Here is a 14,999-nt window from a genome sequence, read left to right as displayed (position 1 = left end):
CATTTTAAAATCTTTGAATGGCATCTCTTTGTTCAAATCATTCTTGCTAAAGGTCTAAAGATTTTACGACAGGAACTAACCAAAACTCCACTTTCATGATTAAACAGATTCTTGTAACTACAAATATTAAAGATGTTTTGCTTTGGATTCGATTTAGTTTTTAAATGACAAAAATTCTATTTTTTTTAAGCATTCAGAAGAATAAAGTAGAAAATAGCCCTCCCAAACCATCCCCACTTCCTCACCCACAAGAAAAACAATTTCTAGAGATTTCCTTCCAGAAATCTATGCACACACTGGTAAATATCTTTTTACCCCTAACAGGAATCTAATTATCATTTTTTTCTCCATCTCTTTTATATAATGATTCTCAAATTTATCTTCTCTCTTAAGTATCCATCAGTCTCCCTCCTCCACATCTGCAATGGCAGAAGACTCCACTACTCCTCTTCTGAAGGACTTTTGGGTCACCTTAATGTTTTGCAATCTCTAGATTAATTAAGTAAATTAACAAAAAGGTCTGAAGTTAATATGAATATTCTTAGAAGACCTATCAAGCAAGAGTCTGATTTCTACTTTATCTGCTTGATGTAGGAGTTAAAGATATTCATATATCAACTAAGATGGGTAATAAAAACTATATAGGTTTTAAGAATTGTTTCCAGAAAGATTCTTAAAGAAGGTTCTGAGACACTATAGAGAATGTTAGTGTGAACCGGCTGCATGATATGCAACATGACGACAGTAACAAAACCTCGAATATGCTTCAAGATGACATGGAATTAATTGTTTTTACATCCTTCATTCTTCCCATTTATATAGGATAGTGAGAACACTGAAATCATTTTGTTATTTAAGTACAGCACCAAAACATTTTACCGTTTAAAAGTGATTTTTAGAATGAAGACTGCTCTTTGAAAACTATTAGTATTTCCAACAGCTTTAAGAAATTTACTAGTCCAAAATGCACTTATAGTGGAACAACATGCATAGGTGCCATTTTGGAAATAAAGAGAAAGTAGAGAGAGCATGTGCTTATATCAATATATGAACTGCATGTTGCTTGAATAATATATACTCTTAGCCTGTGGGGAGTAGAAATGGGTGACTCCAGACACAGGCAGGAGAGGGGGAGGCTTTTCACTAAATATTCTTTTGTTCTTTTTGGAATTTTGAACCCTATGAATATGTTATCCATTCAAAAAAAATGTTTAAACAACTTTCTTCAATTGCTTTTCATGGTGCCTTTTCCTTCCATAATGGGGTGCGGGAGGCAGCTATCAACTCCCTTGCAGATAAGAACTTGTATGAAAACACACATCTTGGAAAAGTTTATCAAGACTTCTCCAATTAAAATTCTAAAATTTTGTGTTGTTTGTGAAGCCCTGAAAGAATGACCTGGACTCCTTGATCTGACACTTGTAGGCTCTCCACACGACCTTCCCCTGTCTTCATTCACGCGCCCAGCCTGATGCCCCTCACATCCTGCAAGAGCTCCAGTGTCTTTTCCGCTAAGTTTCGCTGACCATCCCACCTGAAGCATCAGTTTCTTCTCCTCACAACTCTAATCTCCATTTGCAATTAGACAGGCATTGGTGGGCGTGCTGGACTGCTTCTACCAGCCACTTTCAAGTGCCAGTCTGCAAGTCAACCACCCTGATGATGTATGGCACACAGAAAGTCCTACTAGACACTGATCGCTAACTTAAGAGATTATCATGAGAATACTGGCATTTCAAACAAAAAAACTGTCTAAATCCACACTCTCACTTGTTGGGAAAGAAATCAGTTTTTCCTGAAACTTTAAAAGAATGCCTGACCTGTGGTAGCACAGTGGATAAAGCGTCGCTCTGGAATGCTGAGACTGCCAGTTCAAAACCCTGAGTTTGCCTGGTCAAGGCACATACAAGAAGCAACTATGAGTTGATGCTTCCCACTCCTCCCCACTTACTTTCTCTCCTTTATCTAAAAACAATAAATAAAATCTTTAAAAATAAATAAATAAAATAAAAGATCGAGGCCCTGGCTGGGTAGTTCAATTGGTTAGAGTGTCATTCCAATATGCACAGTTGCAGGATTGATCTCTGATCCGAGCACACACAAGAATCAACCAATGAATGCATAAATAAGCAGGAAAACAAACCGGTGCTTCTCTCTCCTACTTCTCCCCTTTCTAATATCAATCAACAATTTTCTTTTTAATTAAGAGACTGAGAAAGTTATCAGTGCATGCTAAAGCACTGAATTATCTCTCGATAATTCAAATTATTTCCTCGAAGATTTTTTTTTTTAAAGAGAGGTTAAACTCTGGGCAGGCTGTGATCTTTAAACAAAAACCAATCCTAATGTAGCAGAGGCACAACCAAATGACACAGAAAATCTATCAGTACTTTTTGCCCTTTTGTTATTTTCAGAAAAGAAAATTCCCACAATGCAGCAGAAGCTAAATCCCTTCCTTTCAAGACCAGTGGAAACTGAACCAGAGGAAATTAAATTTCACTGTCATTTCTTTCGACCGATCACCCTTACTAAACTGCAAAATGATCCCAAAGCCATTTTCTCCCCTAACTCTGTTCTCTAAAAACTAAAAACCGGCCCTGGCCGGTTGGCTCAGCGGTAGAGCGTCGGCCTAGCGTGCGGAGGACCCGGGTTCGATTCCCGGCCAGGGCACACAGGAGAAGCGCCCATTTGCTTCTCCACCCCTCCGCCGCGCTTTCCTCTCTGTCTCTCTCTTCCCCTCCCGCAGCCAAGGCTCCATTGGAGCAAAGATGGCCCGGGCGCTGGGGATGGCTCTGTGGCCTCTGCCTCGGGCGCTAGAGTGGCTCTGGTCGCAACATGGCGACGCCCAGGATGGGCAGAGCATCGCCCCCTGGTGGGCAGAGCACCGCCCCTGGTGGGCGTGCCGGGTGGATCCCGGTCGGGCGCATGCGGGAGTCTGTCTGACTGTCTCTCCCTGTTTCCAGCTTCAGAAAAATGAAAAAAAAAAAAACAAACAAACTAAAAACCATTTTTGTAATTTCTCCATACTCGCTTTTCTTTTTTAAACTCTAACCTAAATCAAGTTCTTGTTCTGAAGTGCTAGAAAAACAGTTCCATTTAGACTTCTCAATTTCCCAATAAAGAACAGCATTTAACTTCAAATACAGACAAAGTACAGGGTATCAAACTATTACCAATTTTGTAGGGTTTCTGAATCTCAGCTTCTAATTCCTTCTTCTGCAAACTGGTACTGAGACTACACCAGCCCTCGGTGTTGGGAGCAAAGCAGGCAGGGAAGTTATCTTCTCCCTCACTCAGCAAGAAACTTCCATGGATCTGTTTGTGGGTCAGACCCCTAGCCTACATCACCCCAACCTCTATCAGCCAGAGAGGTAGGCGACATCTATATTTTCCCACACAGTTAATCAGTAATAATTGTTGTCACAACCTGCCATATGCCAGGAACCACAGCAGTCCCAATATACAAACTTAATCAAAGAGAGAAAAAAAGGAAAAACTCTAGAAAGAAAAAAACACAAACCACTTTATAGATGAGACAACCCTCCCCTCAACCAGCCAAAGCTCAAATGTAAAGTCACAGGCCCCACGTCACAGAGCTGATGAGCTCTAGGAGCCAAGCAAGATTCAGCATCCACTCTGAGCAGAAGCCAGGGCTCAGGGCTCCTTCCTTACTACCACACTGCCCACATCCCATATAAAAAGCTCTGACATTTCCTTCAACTCTGAGTCATGGTTAGAAGGCTCAACTTTTAATCAGGTGACAAACAGTCAAAATATTTTAATCCAAAGGAACTGGGTCAAGCTCTTCTGGTCCATTAATTATCAAAGCAAACTCCAATTATTTGATAGATTTCTATAGTTCCTGAGTGTCATCATTCAGTTTGTAATCAAATACCAAATCCACTTTATTTAAATACTGCACAAGCTTCTCTCTACAGGCTATTATAAAGAACAGTCACTTATTTTTCTTGCTATTTCACTGGATACACTAACTACACAGTTAAAACATGTAATACAGTTTTGATAAGAAAAACCCAATATATTTGGGGGTGTAGTGCAAGGAGAAGTTTTTAAATTATAAAAAAGAATTTGCTTTACAACAGAATTGTATAACCCCATTAAACAGTTACGATTGTTAAGAAAAAACTACTCTCTACCGTAAGACACAAGTGTAATTAGAAGACTGGTAAATTAAGAGATTTTCAAACAATAGCAGACGGGACACCTAGAAATAAGAAAGATTTAATCAAGTGAAATTTTTTGTCACCATTAGATTTTACTATTCTTAGCTATATATGGTTCAGCTAAACATTCTTTTGATTAATGGAAATGAAACACGGGGGAAAATGTCACATGGGATGCCATCCAAGTCTTTCTAAGGGTAGGTTTAAAAAGAAAATATTTCGGCTTTCAAAAAGAGTTTTAAAATAGCCTAGCTTCCCAAATTTAGAATGAGAAAACACTCTAAAGGCAGTTTTTCAAAGACAGCAACAGTCATTCTCAAAATCATCTAAGAGCCTGGGGGAAAAAACCCACTTTTCCTTTCTTCCATGACTTTCCTGCATGCTTTTCCACGTCCAAAGACCTATCAACCAAAATCTGAGTGGGTCACTTCTCTTCTAATCAAAGCTCTGTTCTGCTCCCACTAGACCAGGGGTCGGGAACCTATGGCTCGCGAGCCAGATGTGGCTCTTTTGATGGTTGCATCTGCTCCTAAACAAATCTTTAATAAAAAAAAAATGTTAAAAATATAAAACATTCTCATGTATTACAATCCATTCATTTCCTATTGCTCATGTTCATGGTTGTGGGTGGCTGGAGCCAATCACAGCTGTCCTCTGAGACAACACCAAACTTTTATTGGATAATGCGTAAAGTACACGGGTCATTGTATGGCTCTCACGGAATTACATTTTAAAATATGTGGCATTCATGGCTCTCAGCCAAAAAGGTTCCCGACTCCTGCACTAGACCCTGTGCATGGCTCTGTCTTCGCCCTCCTATCAAGGGATCACAGCCCCCGTGCAAAGCTGAGTATGCCAAAGCCCCCCAACAAGCGCTGGCAGAAGTTTACACCTTGGCACTAGTGACCTGCTGCAATGTAAGCATGTTCCTGAAAGTTAAGCCTAAGACTGAACTGTGAAAGTGTGGAATCCCCTCCCCCAGTTAACGCAGGGGCTATGGACAAGTACGCCAGACCTGAAGAGCCTGTTAGCCGGGGAAAGGAAGTCTGAGGAGGGAGACACTGGTAGGAAAAGGCCTCAGCGTGAACTGAAAGAACACAAGGCACACGTGTGGAAAACCAGAGGGCAGGGCCAGGAGTTTATCAGAGCTTACAAGAGACTGTCTGTCTGGGACAGAGGATGGACGTAGATGAAAGCCATGGGATGATCACACCCCCGGAGACAAAACTGTTGTGAGTGGCCAGAATCTCTCCCAAAAATAAGGTGACAGGAAAACTAGCAGGCTCCCCCACTGTCTGGCTCCTTGCTCTGGCCCCGCAGAAAGAGGCCCAGGACACAGAGGGCTCACCAGGCTACCCTTGTGTGCTTCTCTTAGCTAAGGGCCCTTGCCCTCCCCAAGGTCTGCCTAAGGTGGTATCCCTCACTCGGACACCCAGCCCTAGGCTTCTGCACACAGGGACATTCAGTGAACATCTGGTATATAAATGAAACCCTCTTAGGGTTGCCTTTCTCCCTCGTGCATTTTGGCAACTGACTTGCATTTTATATTCTTTTTCAAGTTTTGCCTTTAAGTCTTATCTTGTCAACACAATTCTAAGCTACTCAAAGGCATCAATCAGAATCCATTGTACACTGCTATTGCCTAACAGGTACGTCAGACTGAACTGCAATATACCCAGTAAAGAAACGGAATCACATATTCATTTGATACTTAAATAGTCCATGAAATATTCTTCAAAATTAGTAAGAATTTTCAGAACATAACACACCACTTAAGTTCTTGCAGTTTCAGAATTTCACGGCCATTGTGTTCCTATTTAAAAAATACAATTGAAAATGGAGGCAAAAATCAATAGTATTGATTATATAATTCCTGGCTATATACTCACTGAGTGGGCTACACGATACAGATCTGCCTGCTCATGGGCCTGGATGGATATGTGTACAAGGCTACTGCTGGTTCCAGGACCATTGACAAACAGGTCTCTAGTCCAATCTCTAGTGAATGCTCAGATGAGCATTCCCAGTGAGTCTGGACAACAGGGCACAGCCACCTTCCCTAGTGGACAACACCAGCCGCCAGGCACTGAGCATTTCCTTTAGACCAGACGCTTTTCTCATTCCATCTCATTCTAGCCTCATAACCACCCTTTGACACAGGAATGGTTATTATCTCTATAGATGAGGACACTGAGGCTCAGAGAGCTGTTACTTGACCAGGGTCATGATACTAGCAAGGGGGGGAAGGGAAACTGCACCAATTTGGCCTGGCCCCAAAGCCAGTGCTTGCACACCACATGCTGTTCAGTCCACACCATGACCTGTGCCGCCACCGCCGAGGTCCACCGAAGCAGCCTGGAAGACCTCTAACAGGCTCTGGCCCAAGCACCCCTACGGCCCACTAGGCTGGTCCACAGGTGAAAATGCACAGGTGCACGCTTGTATTTCAATAGAAATCAGAATTAGAACAAACAGATCCTAAGATTTGAGGCAATTAGCTTAAATGCACAATCTTCTGAGAAAAAAAAAAGAGAACTTTGAAAGATAAATACTGCACACTCACTCATTCCCACAACTATTTCCTGAAGGCCTACCATGTGCCAGGCACCATTCCCAGCAATAGGAGCATGGCTGTAAAAAGCTCTCACAGGCTCTTGAGAGCTGCTCATCTCCAAGTTTCACTGGAAGGTGAGGACTTGGAAGGCAGAAGATGACCAAGAAGGATATACTGTGTGAGCCACTGGAGTCGATGAAAAGCAAAATGACAAGCAAGGGAACAAAATCTTAAGTTAACTCAGTTTTTGTTAAAACTTACCTGATTTTAAATTAAGCAGTATCTAAAAGTGTTACAGAGGAACAAAACACGCAGACAGAGGGGCTCCCTATGAGCTTGGAAGTGGCCCCAGACTCTGCACAGCTCCTCCTGCGGTTCACTGGGCTCAAGGGCTTATCACCCCTGTTCCCCAAGCTTGAGGGTCAGCAGTCAGATCAGCACATAGTAGGCGCTCAAAAAAAACCCTGAACTGCTGCTGTTCGACTGATACTATCCTCAAAGTTTTCAGAGGCATCTGAACTAGGGCAACCCTGGCAGCCAAGTGTTCCCAATGGATCCTCAGAGCAATAGTCCCACATTTCATTAGGGCCCCACACTGTGGCCCAAGGGCCACAATGTAGATTTGATGCACACAGCCATATTCATTTCTGCAGTGCTGTCCAGGGCAGCTTTCATGCTAAAATGGCAATGCTGCATAGCTGTAACAGAGACCATAGGGCCCGCAGAGCCAAAACTATGTCCTTAGGCTCTTCTTTTTTTCCAACTTTTTTCTTCTTTCTATTGATTTTAGAGAGAGGGGAAGGGTGTGAGGAAAGGAAGGAAAGAGAAACAGTGATTTGTTGTTTCACCCATTTATACATTCTTGTATGTGCCCTGACTAGGGGTGGAACTCACAGCCTTGACGTATTGGGACCATGTTCTAACCAACTGAGCTAACTGGCCAGAACTGTCTGTCCTCTGGCTCTTTACCAAAGTTTGCCCACGCATGTATTACATTAAAAAGGTTTGGAGCCCTGGCCGTTTGGCTCAGCGGTAGAGCGTCAGCCTGGCGTGCGGGGGACCCGGGTTCGATTCCTGGCCAGGGCACATAGGAGAAGCGCCCATTTTGCTTCTCCACCCCCCCTCCTTCCTCTCTGCCTCTCTCTTCCCCTCCCGCAGCCAAGGCTCCATTGGAGCAAAGATGGCCCGGGTGCTGGGGATGGCTCCTTGGCCTCTGCCCCAGGCGCTAGAGTGGCTCTGGTTGCAACAGAGCGACGCCCCAGAGGGGCAGAGCATCGCCCCCTGGTGGCCGGTCGGGCGTATGCAGGAGTCTGTCTGACTGTCTCTCCCCGTTTCCAGCTTCAGAAAAATACACACACACACACACACACACACACACACACACACACACACACAAAAGGTTTGGGAATGATGCTACAGCCCCTGAAAATACTAGCTCATCAGGACACGATGGTTCCGGGAAGGGTGCACTTAAGTTCCCTGGCTAGTCTCAACTTTGAGAAACACCTCCTTCCATGCCCTCTAGTTTCTTGGACTATATTCCAAGTGCTGGTATGAATAAGATAAAGAGGTGGTGTCCTGACTGTTACCCCAAGAACTGAACTGGCTTAAAGCAAGCTTTCCTAACCTTGCTTTACACAATAGCTACATTTTATCTTAATAAGGGAAGGCGTACTTTGGCAAAATCATTTAATTATTTTGTTGTCAAACACACTAAATAAAAATACAAAGTTGGCACTTATGTAGCCCCACGTAATAACATACTTTGTCACAGAACCACAATGACCCAAGTCAGAAGTTGTAAAAACACTGGCTAACAATCTAAGAATCAACTTCCGACTGTAAGATTAAGCTTCAGTCCCTTTATAACTCATTTTCAATTATGTTTAAGAATTACAGAATCAAATCCAAATGTCAAACAGGAATTATTCCCAACCTTTTGATCAACTGCCAAGGCACCTTGGTGGCATTCATACTCATCCACCACCACCCCTGAGGGACTTGAAACGGAACCACTGTTCTTACCCCCCCCCAACCAAAAGCCCCTACTTTTCTAACAAGTAAAAGCAAAGCAAAGGCATGACAAGCCCTAGAAATCTCTACAAAACTTACATTTCCTATTTAACTAGAACTTATTTAGGAAATGAAATGATTTGACTGGGTCTCAATTATTTGCTGCAATGGCACAAAGCATAAGATCCCACAGTGTAAGCCTGGAATGATACCCTGTAGCCGCCAGAACCAGAGGCAAGGGGGAGTCCCTGCCCTGAGCCTCTGCCAGGAAGAACACACCCCTGCTCCCCCCAGAGTGGTTACAAACTTTCCCCACAGGGATTTAATTCACTTGCTGGAGTTAGGCTATTAAAATTTGCCAAGTACTGCAGTCTCCTGGGTCCGTGATTTAAGCAAATTCCATGTTTATATGTGTAGATTTATAAAATGAACAGACTGTGTAGATCTATTTAATGATCTAGGCTAGGTTCTCGCTTTGACCTATGTTACTTTGGGCAGTATAACATCTCCCCTTCCTACCTCATGGATCCCTTGAGGACCAAACTGAGGTGTCAGAGAGGTACTCTGATACATAAAGCACTGCACATACAAAAAAGATCATTTTGTTGTAAAAGATTTTTTTGGTTGATAGCCATATTTACCTTAAGCTTTCTTTAAATACAGTTTTCTATTGCATTTACAGAGATTCACATTATGAAATGTAATCACAAATGCTTGGGGACACTTATACAAATGAAATTATACCTATCTTCAATTTTTAGAAGGTAGCCTTATTAAACTTTTTAAATAAAGCCTATTTGTTGTATGTAAATTTGGCCTCAATTATGCTGACAAAAAAAGTCTAATGCTTGCCTGGATATTTCTTCTACACTATTAAATCATGAACTCCTGCTGTTGAAAGACTAATATGCTGTTACAATTTGGACATATTAAATAAAGAAATTTATTATTAAATAAACACATAACTAACTATATACTAGTAACACAAAGTCCTACTTTTTATAAAAGGTGCCAAGTAAAGGAAGACTACACTTATGACAAAACTATAGTACAAGTCTTCAATGTAAAAGAAGACAATGCCACTCTCAACATCTTGGTATCATCAAATTCTGTGCCACTCCAGAGCTGAGGTTTGGATGGAGTGGAAAGCACTGTTTTTCTTTTCCTTTAAAAAAAATTATTTCTTGTATTTAGACAGAGGAAAGAGAGAGAAAGGCAAAGGGAAAGCATCAATTCATAGCTGATTCTCGTATGTGCCTTGATCGAGCAAGCCCACGGTTTCGAACTGGTGACCTAAGTGTTCCAGGTCGACACTTTATCCTCTGTGCCACCACAGGTCAGGCAAAAAGTACTGTCTTTCCTTCTTCCTTTTGCTGCCTTCCTTTGGGGCACATTCTCTATTTCTGCATCACCTCTGCATGCTCTCCTCCAGAGCTTTTCCTGACCTCTCTTGCCTGTCACTGGTGGCAATGGCATTATCACCGGGAGACGCTGCCTTACTTCACTGTGGCGTGTTTCATGCACATCCATGCTTACCCTACTAGACTGCAAGGGCCCGGTGGGCAGCCCTTTGGTTAGCATGCTCCCAAACAGCAGGGGTTCTTTCTCCTGGCCAACCACCAGTCTCATCTACCAGACTCCATTGATTCCACAGGCTGGTCCCCATAGACATGCACTGCATCACAGCAGACCAAGCAGCTCTCTCTTTTCTCTGGCCTCCTCCCAATCCCCCTAACCCCTCAGCTCTTCTCATGCACAAAATACCCCTCCCTCAAATTTTATCACAGGAGCACACCTTGCTCCAACTTGCCCCAATTTTCTCCTAGAAGCCTCAAACACACATTTCCTCACTTAAATAAGGTTGAGTCTCTCAAGAAGGTTATTCCCAGGTCTCTTCCCACTTTCCTATCTAACCAAATGCCTTCACTCCTTTGAGTGTATGTAATGTAATTCAATTAGTCTATATCCTCAAAATCTTAGACTAGTTGTTACAGGAGACAAGGTTGCATCTTGTTTCACATACTTGATGATGCGTTCATTCCCTGGCCCCCACACAAACACATCCTTTTCACGATAACATGATATAATCAATGTATAACATGATGTGATAAAAGTGTAAATTTTATTCTTTGGATTACTTAAATCAGAGCTTTTAAAAACTGACCTTGTTATACATTTGAAAATGTAAAACAGCCCCCCCCATACCATGTGAGGATCAAAATTAGAAAAGTGGGGGAAAAGTGGACAAGAATGGAAAATCCCTTCTGATAAACTTTGTGATTAGCAGCACACCACATAGCTGACCATCCAAGTAACAAAACTACCCCAAAGACCATCCTTTGGACTCTATCTTAGAAACAGCTGGATGTACACAGTAAGACAAGCCTTTTTGTTAAGTCTAGTGTTATTAATTTCTTCCTCTGCATAAAACAAAATCTGCAATAACCTCCTTCAACAATAGCAAAGCTACAAAGTTCCTCAAAAAGTTACCAGTTTCAGAGAACAAGCTTCAAAGCTAAACTTCCCTGGTATGATATACATTTCATATAATTCAAGACTTTTCACTCAGACATGGCAATATTAATGAAGCAGAGGAGAGCTGTTCTGTAGTAAAAGGGCATTTAAATCACAGCTGTTTCCACATTTCTTACTTCAGACAAGCTGATTTTACAAAATATCAAACTCAACTCTGTATCAGTTTCAACCGAGTATTATTAAAGACCTTTCTTTATATTCCATGAGACTCATTCACTCCTTTCCACTGTTTAAGTTTCATTTTAACCAGACAAGAATCTCCTTATGACAGATTTTTAAAAATTGTTTCTCACATCTATATAACTAATATTCTAGAAATTGTATTAAAACCAAAGTCACAAAGTTTTGTTTCAACAGTACAGATAGATTTTTAGACCACTAGTACAAATATGCTCGTGGCCAGTCACAAATATTTGCAGAAGCTGAACAGCTGTGCCTATTGCAAATCTGACGGGATTGCTGCAGCAATGTAATTCAATTTAGACCCATTCATTATAAACTGATTTTCAGATGCTGCTACTGCAAGACCATACTGGAGAAATGCAAGCTGCACTGAAGACAAAACTGTTCCCAAGCAGCGACAAGTTTTTACTGCAAAGAGTCCTAAAAGAGGAAATACAACTAGTTCATAATGCTATCATGAAGCAGCCTAGAAGGACCCAGAACTTTTACATGAACAAAAAACTAAAGTACTTCTCTTAGGCAACTGATGTGATTACCTAAGAAAGTTCTCAAGGAAGCTGTTTAATAAGTTATTTATTCAGTAACCTGCTAAAATAATTTTTGAAAAGTCGTAATTTCTGTATTCCTTAACATAATGTTTGTAATTTACACTGTTAATGCAACATGAGCTCAAATGGCGATTGCAGCCCAAAAGAATCTATTTCACTTTCTTTTAAAGTTATACTTCTGAGAAATTAAACACACCACAGCAACTTTTAGAACATCTTGCTAACAAAGTTTGGGGTTCTGAAAAATGGAATGATTCAGGTGATCAAACAACAAGAGTTTTCAAAATACTCCAAGAAACTTCTAAGTTGTAACGCACAGGCTGGCCGCTGCGTTGTGAATGTGTCACCAATTCAGAAAACAGTCGGGGTACCCTTTCCGCTGCACTTTTTCCTTCTCTAGCCATCAAACTTGCCCTCCGCTGTCACCCCTTCAGATAGCCACGCGTGTGTTGACACGAGGCAGAGGAAGGCGTATGGAATCACCACGCAAAATAAACACGCTCCACTTTACTTTTTCTCCCTGGAGGTACCACTCGGTTTCCACGCGAGGAGCTCGCCAATTCCGGGAAACCGGGGTGCACTTGGGTATGTGTTCCCTACTCAGGCCCCACGACAGTCTCCCACAAACTTCCCCCTCTCCGGCGGGGCTCCCAGGGAAGGAGCTGCGCCGGCCTCCACTTCGGGGGGGGGGGGGTGCTCCGCAGGCCCGCCGCCGGGTTCGGCCCTCCCGGGGGCACTCAACCTTCGGGGAGATCTGACAGCGCCCCCCAAGGCCCGCGCCCCCCGCCCGGCCCTCTCCTCACCTGTGCTGTCATTCGCCGAGAAGCCGGGCGAGCTGAGTTTGGCTCTTTTGGGGTTGGGCGGTCCGTCCAACAAGTTCTCAGCCATTTTCACCTGCTCGTGAAACCAGCCCCGAGAGCGGACCGCGGGGCCGGCGAGGGCTCCGGAGCGGGGGTCGGCGCCGGCCCCGGCCGGCTGCGAGGGGAGAGGAGCGGGCGCGAGCGGCGAGCCGCGAGCGAGCGCCGAGGGAGAGGGAGGGCGCAGGGCCGGGTGGGGGAGGCGGCGGCCAAATCTCAGCCACAGCAACAGCGCCCCGCAGCGCTCACCGCCCGCCCCCGTCCGCCGCCGCCGCCGCCGCCGGCCGCGGCCCCCTCATCCCCTGCCCGCCCCCCGAGCGCGACACTCCGCGGCGGGGGCGCCCCGGCGGCCCGGCCGCCCCCCCGGGCCCGGCTGGCAGTGACGGTGCCCGGCCAGCCGGCTTAGGCAGTCCCCGGGAACATGGTGTCGCCGCCGCGCCGCCGCCTCGCTATCCCCCCCCCTCCGCGCCCCACTTAATTAATTCGCTCGCAGCCCGACGACCGGGGGGCTCCGGGCTCCGCTCCCCGCCCGCGGCCCGCCGCCGCCGCCGCCGTAAGAAAAAACAATGAGCGAAGCGGAGCCGCCGCCGCCGCGCCCCCCCCACCCCCCGTTCCGCCGCCGCCGCCGCCGCCGCCGCCGCTGCCGCCGCCGCGGCTCCGGGAGGCCGAGCCGAGAGGGGAGCGGGGCCGCCGGAGCGGGCGCCGAGGGCCGGGCGGAGCGGGACGGCCGGGCGGAGCGGGGTGCGCGGGCGGTTGTGGGGCCCGGGACCGGCGGGGCCGAGTAGATCGCGCTCGAAGCCCCGGTCGGGTCCGCGACAAGATGGCGGCTGTTGATTCCTCAATTAAAAAAAAAAAGAAAGTTTTTTTTCTTCTCTTTCCAGAGCCTGAACGGGGAGGGGGAGGGGGCGGGGCACGCCGGTGCGTCACCCCCCCGTAGCGTCACCACGCACGGCCCCCGACCCGCCCCCTCCACCTGCGCTGTCCGCGGCGGAAAGAGCCGAGCGTGCTCGGGCAGAAAGGCCGAAGGCGCTGCCGCGGTGTGAGGCGGCCAGGCAGCGAGGCTGCGGGGCGGCGGCTGGGCCTGCGGGACCTTCGGTCCCCGGCCCGGCATCCACCTTTGTTCCGACTGCGACTGGGCTGCGGGGCCCGTGAAGGGCCGGGAACGGCCTCCGGGCCGCGGAGCGGACCCCCAGGTGTGGAGTCGGCGCCGCCAGGCCCGTCGGTCCCTCTCGTGGGGGTGAGACTGCCTGGTCCTGGCAACTCACTTTTCTGCCCGCGACGTCCGGGACGACCCGAAGGAGACCTAGTCTCTTTCCCACGCCGGATGTCAGAGATGTGTTGTTTTCTGTGCAGGTTACAGACCGCCCTCGGGTGTGCCTGCGAGCTTGTGCAGATGGGGAAACTGAGGCAGGAAGCGGCAGTGCCATGATTCGAACAGCCCCCACCCCAAGAGTGAAGTGAGGGGGACGCAAGACTCCCGAGCACCTGTTCACCAGCCCAAGGAGACGGGGTCCCCAGGGCCGACACCCTCCCCTGTAGGGGAGGTGGGGAATGCTGACCCACCCGGGGCGGGCACGGCCAGCCTGCGCTGGGTCCTGAAGGCCCTTGACGTCGGGGCTTAGGGCCCCGAGAACCGCTGGGGAACTCTGCAGGTGCTCCGCACAGACGTGATGTTCCCGGGAAACCGGCTCCTGTGGCCACTCCCCGCGGGACAATTCCACGAAAATAAAGTGTTCGCATCTCCGTTTTCTCAGCTCCTCAAATCTTGCCAGCGCCTCATCCCGAAGTCTTGATCTGAAAGGTATCACCAGCAACTGGGTTTTTCAACCAGAAACCTGAGCCAGGGCAGCCTCCTCCCTCTTTCTCCACCCACCACGAATCCAGTCTCCCTCACCTTTACCTGGGGAAGTGGCTCTTCCTTCCCATCCCACTGCTCCGGAGGCGTCCAGCATCATCCGGTGACTACAGTGGCAGCTTACCACTTTGATGTCTTTTGTGCTCCACATTTCTCCCTACAGAGCACCAGTTACAACTTCCTGAAAAAGAGAACTGTTTAAAACAGATAGCTCCTGCACATGTAATATATATGCATATGTACATACCGTATATATTCCCCTTAAAAACA

The 14,999-nt window shown here is 46.3% G+C and overlaps 1 protein-coding gene across 2 annotated transcripts in view; it reads right to left on the bottom strand.

Annotated features, from left to right (window-relative positions):
* The window catches only part of CREBBP (CREB binding protein), a 159,694-nt gene extending 145,947 nt beyond the window's left edge, over positions 1-13,747 (bottom strand). For both annotated transcript variants that reach the window (XM_066275080.1, XM_066275081.1), the window contains exon 1: positions 12,821-13,747. In XM_066275080.1, the coding sequence (XP_066131177.1) occupies positions 12,821-12,905 (85 nt within the window). In that variant the 5' untranslated portion in view covers positions 12,906-13,747. The remainder of the gene's footprint in view (positions 1-12,820) is intronic.
* Between the last annotated feature and the right edge of the window lie 1,252 nt (positions 13,748-14,999).

This window comes from Saccopteryx bilineata, chromosome 4 (assembly GCF_036850765.1).
Source record: "Saccopteryx bilineata isolate mSacBil1 chromosome 4, mSacBil1_pri_phased_curated, whole genome shotgun sequence".
Lineage (NCBI taxonomy): Eukaryota > Metazoa > Chordata > Mammalia > Chiroptera > Emballonuridae > Saccopteryx > Saccopteryx bilineata.
Note: the sequence above shows the minus strand (reverse complement) of the source record. Positions and strands in the feature narration are given on the sequence as shown.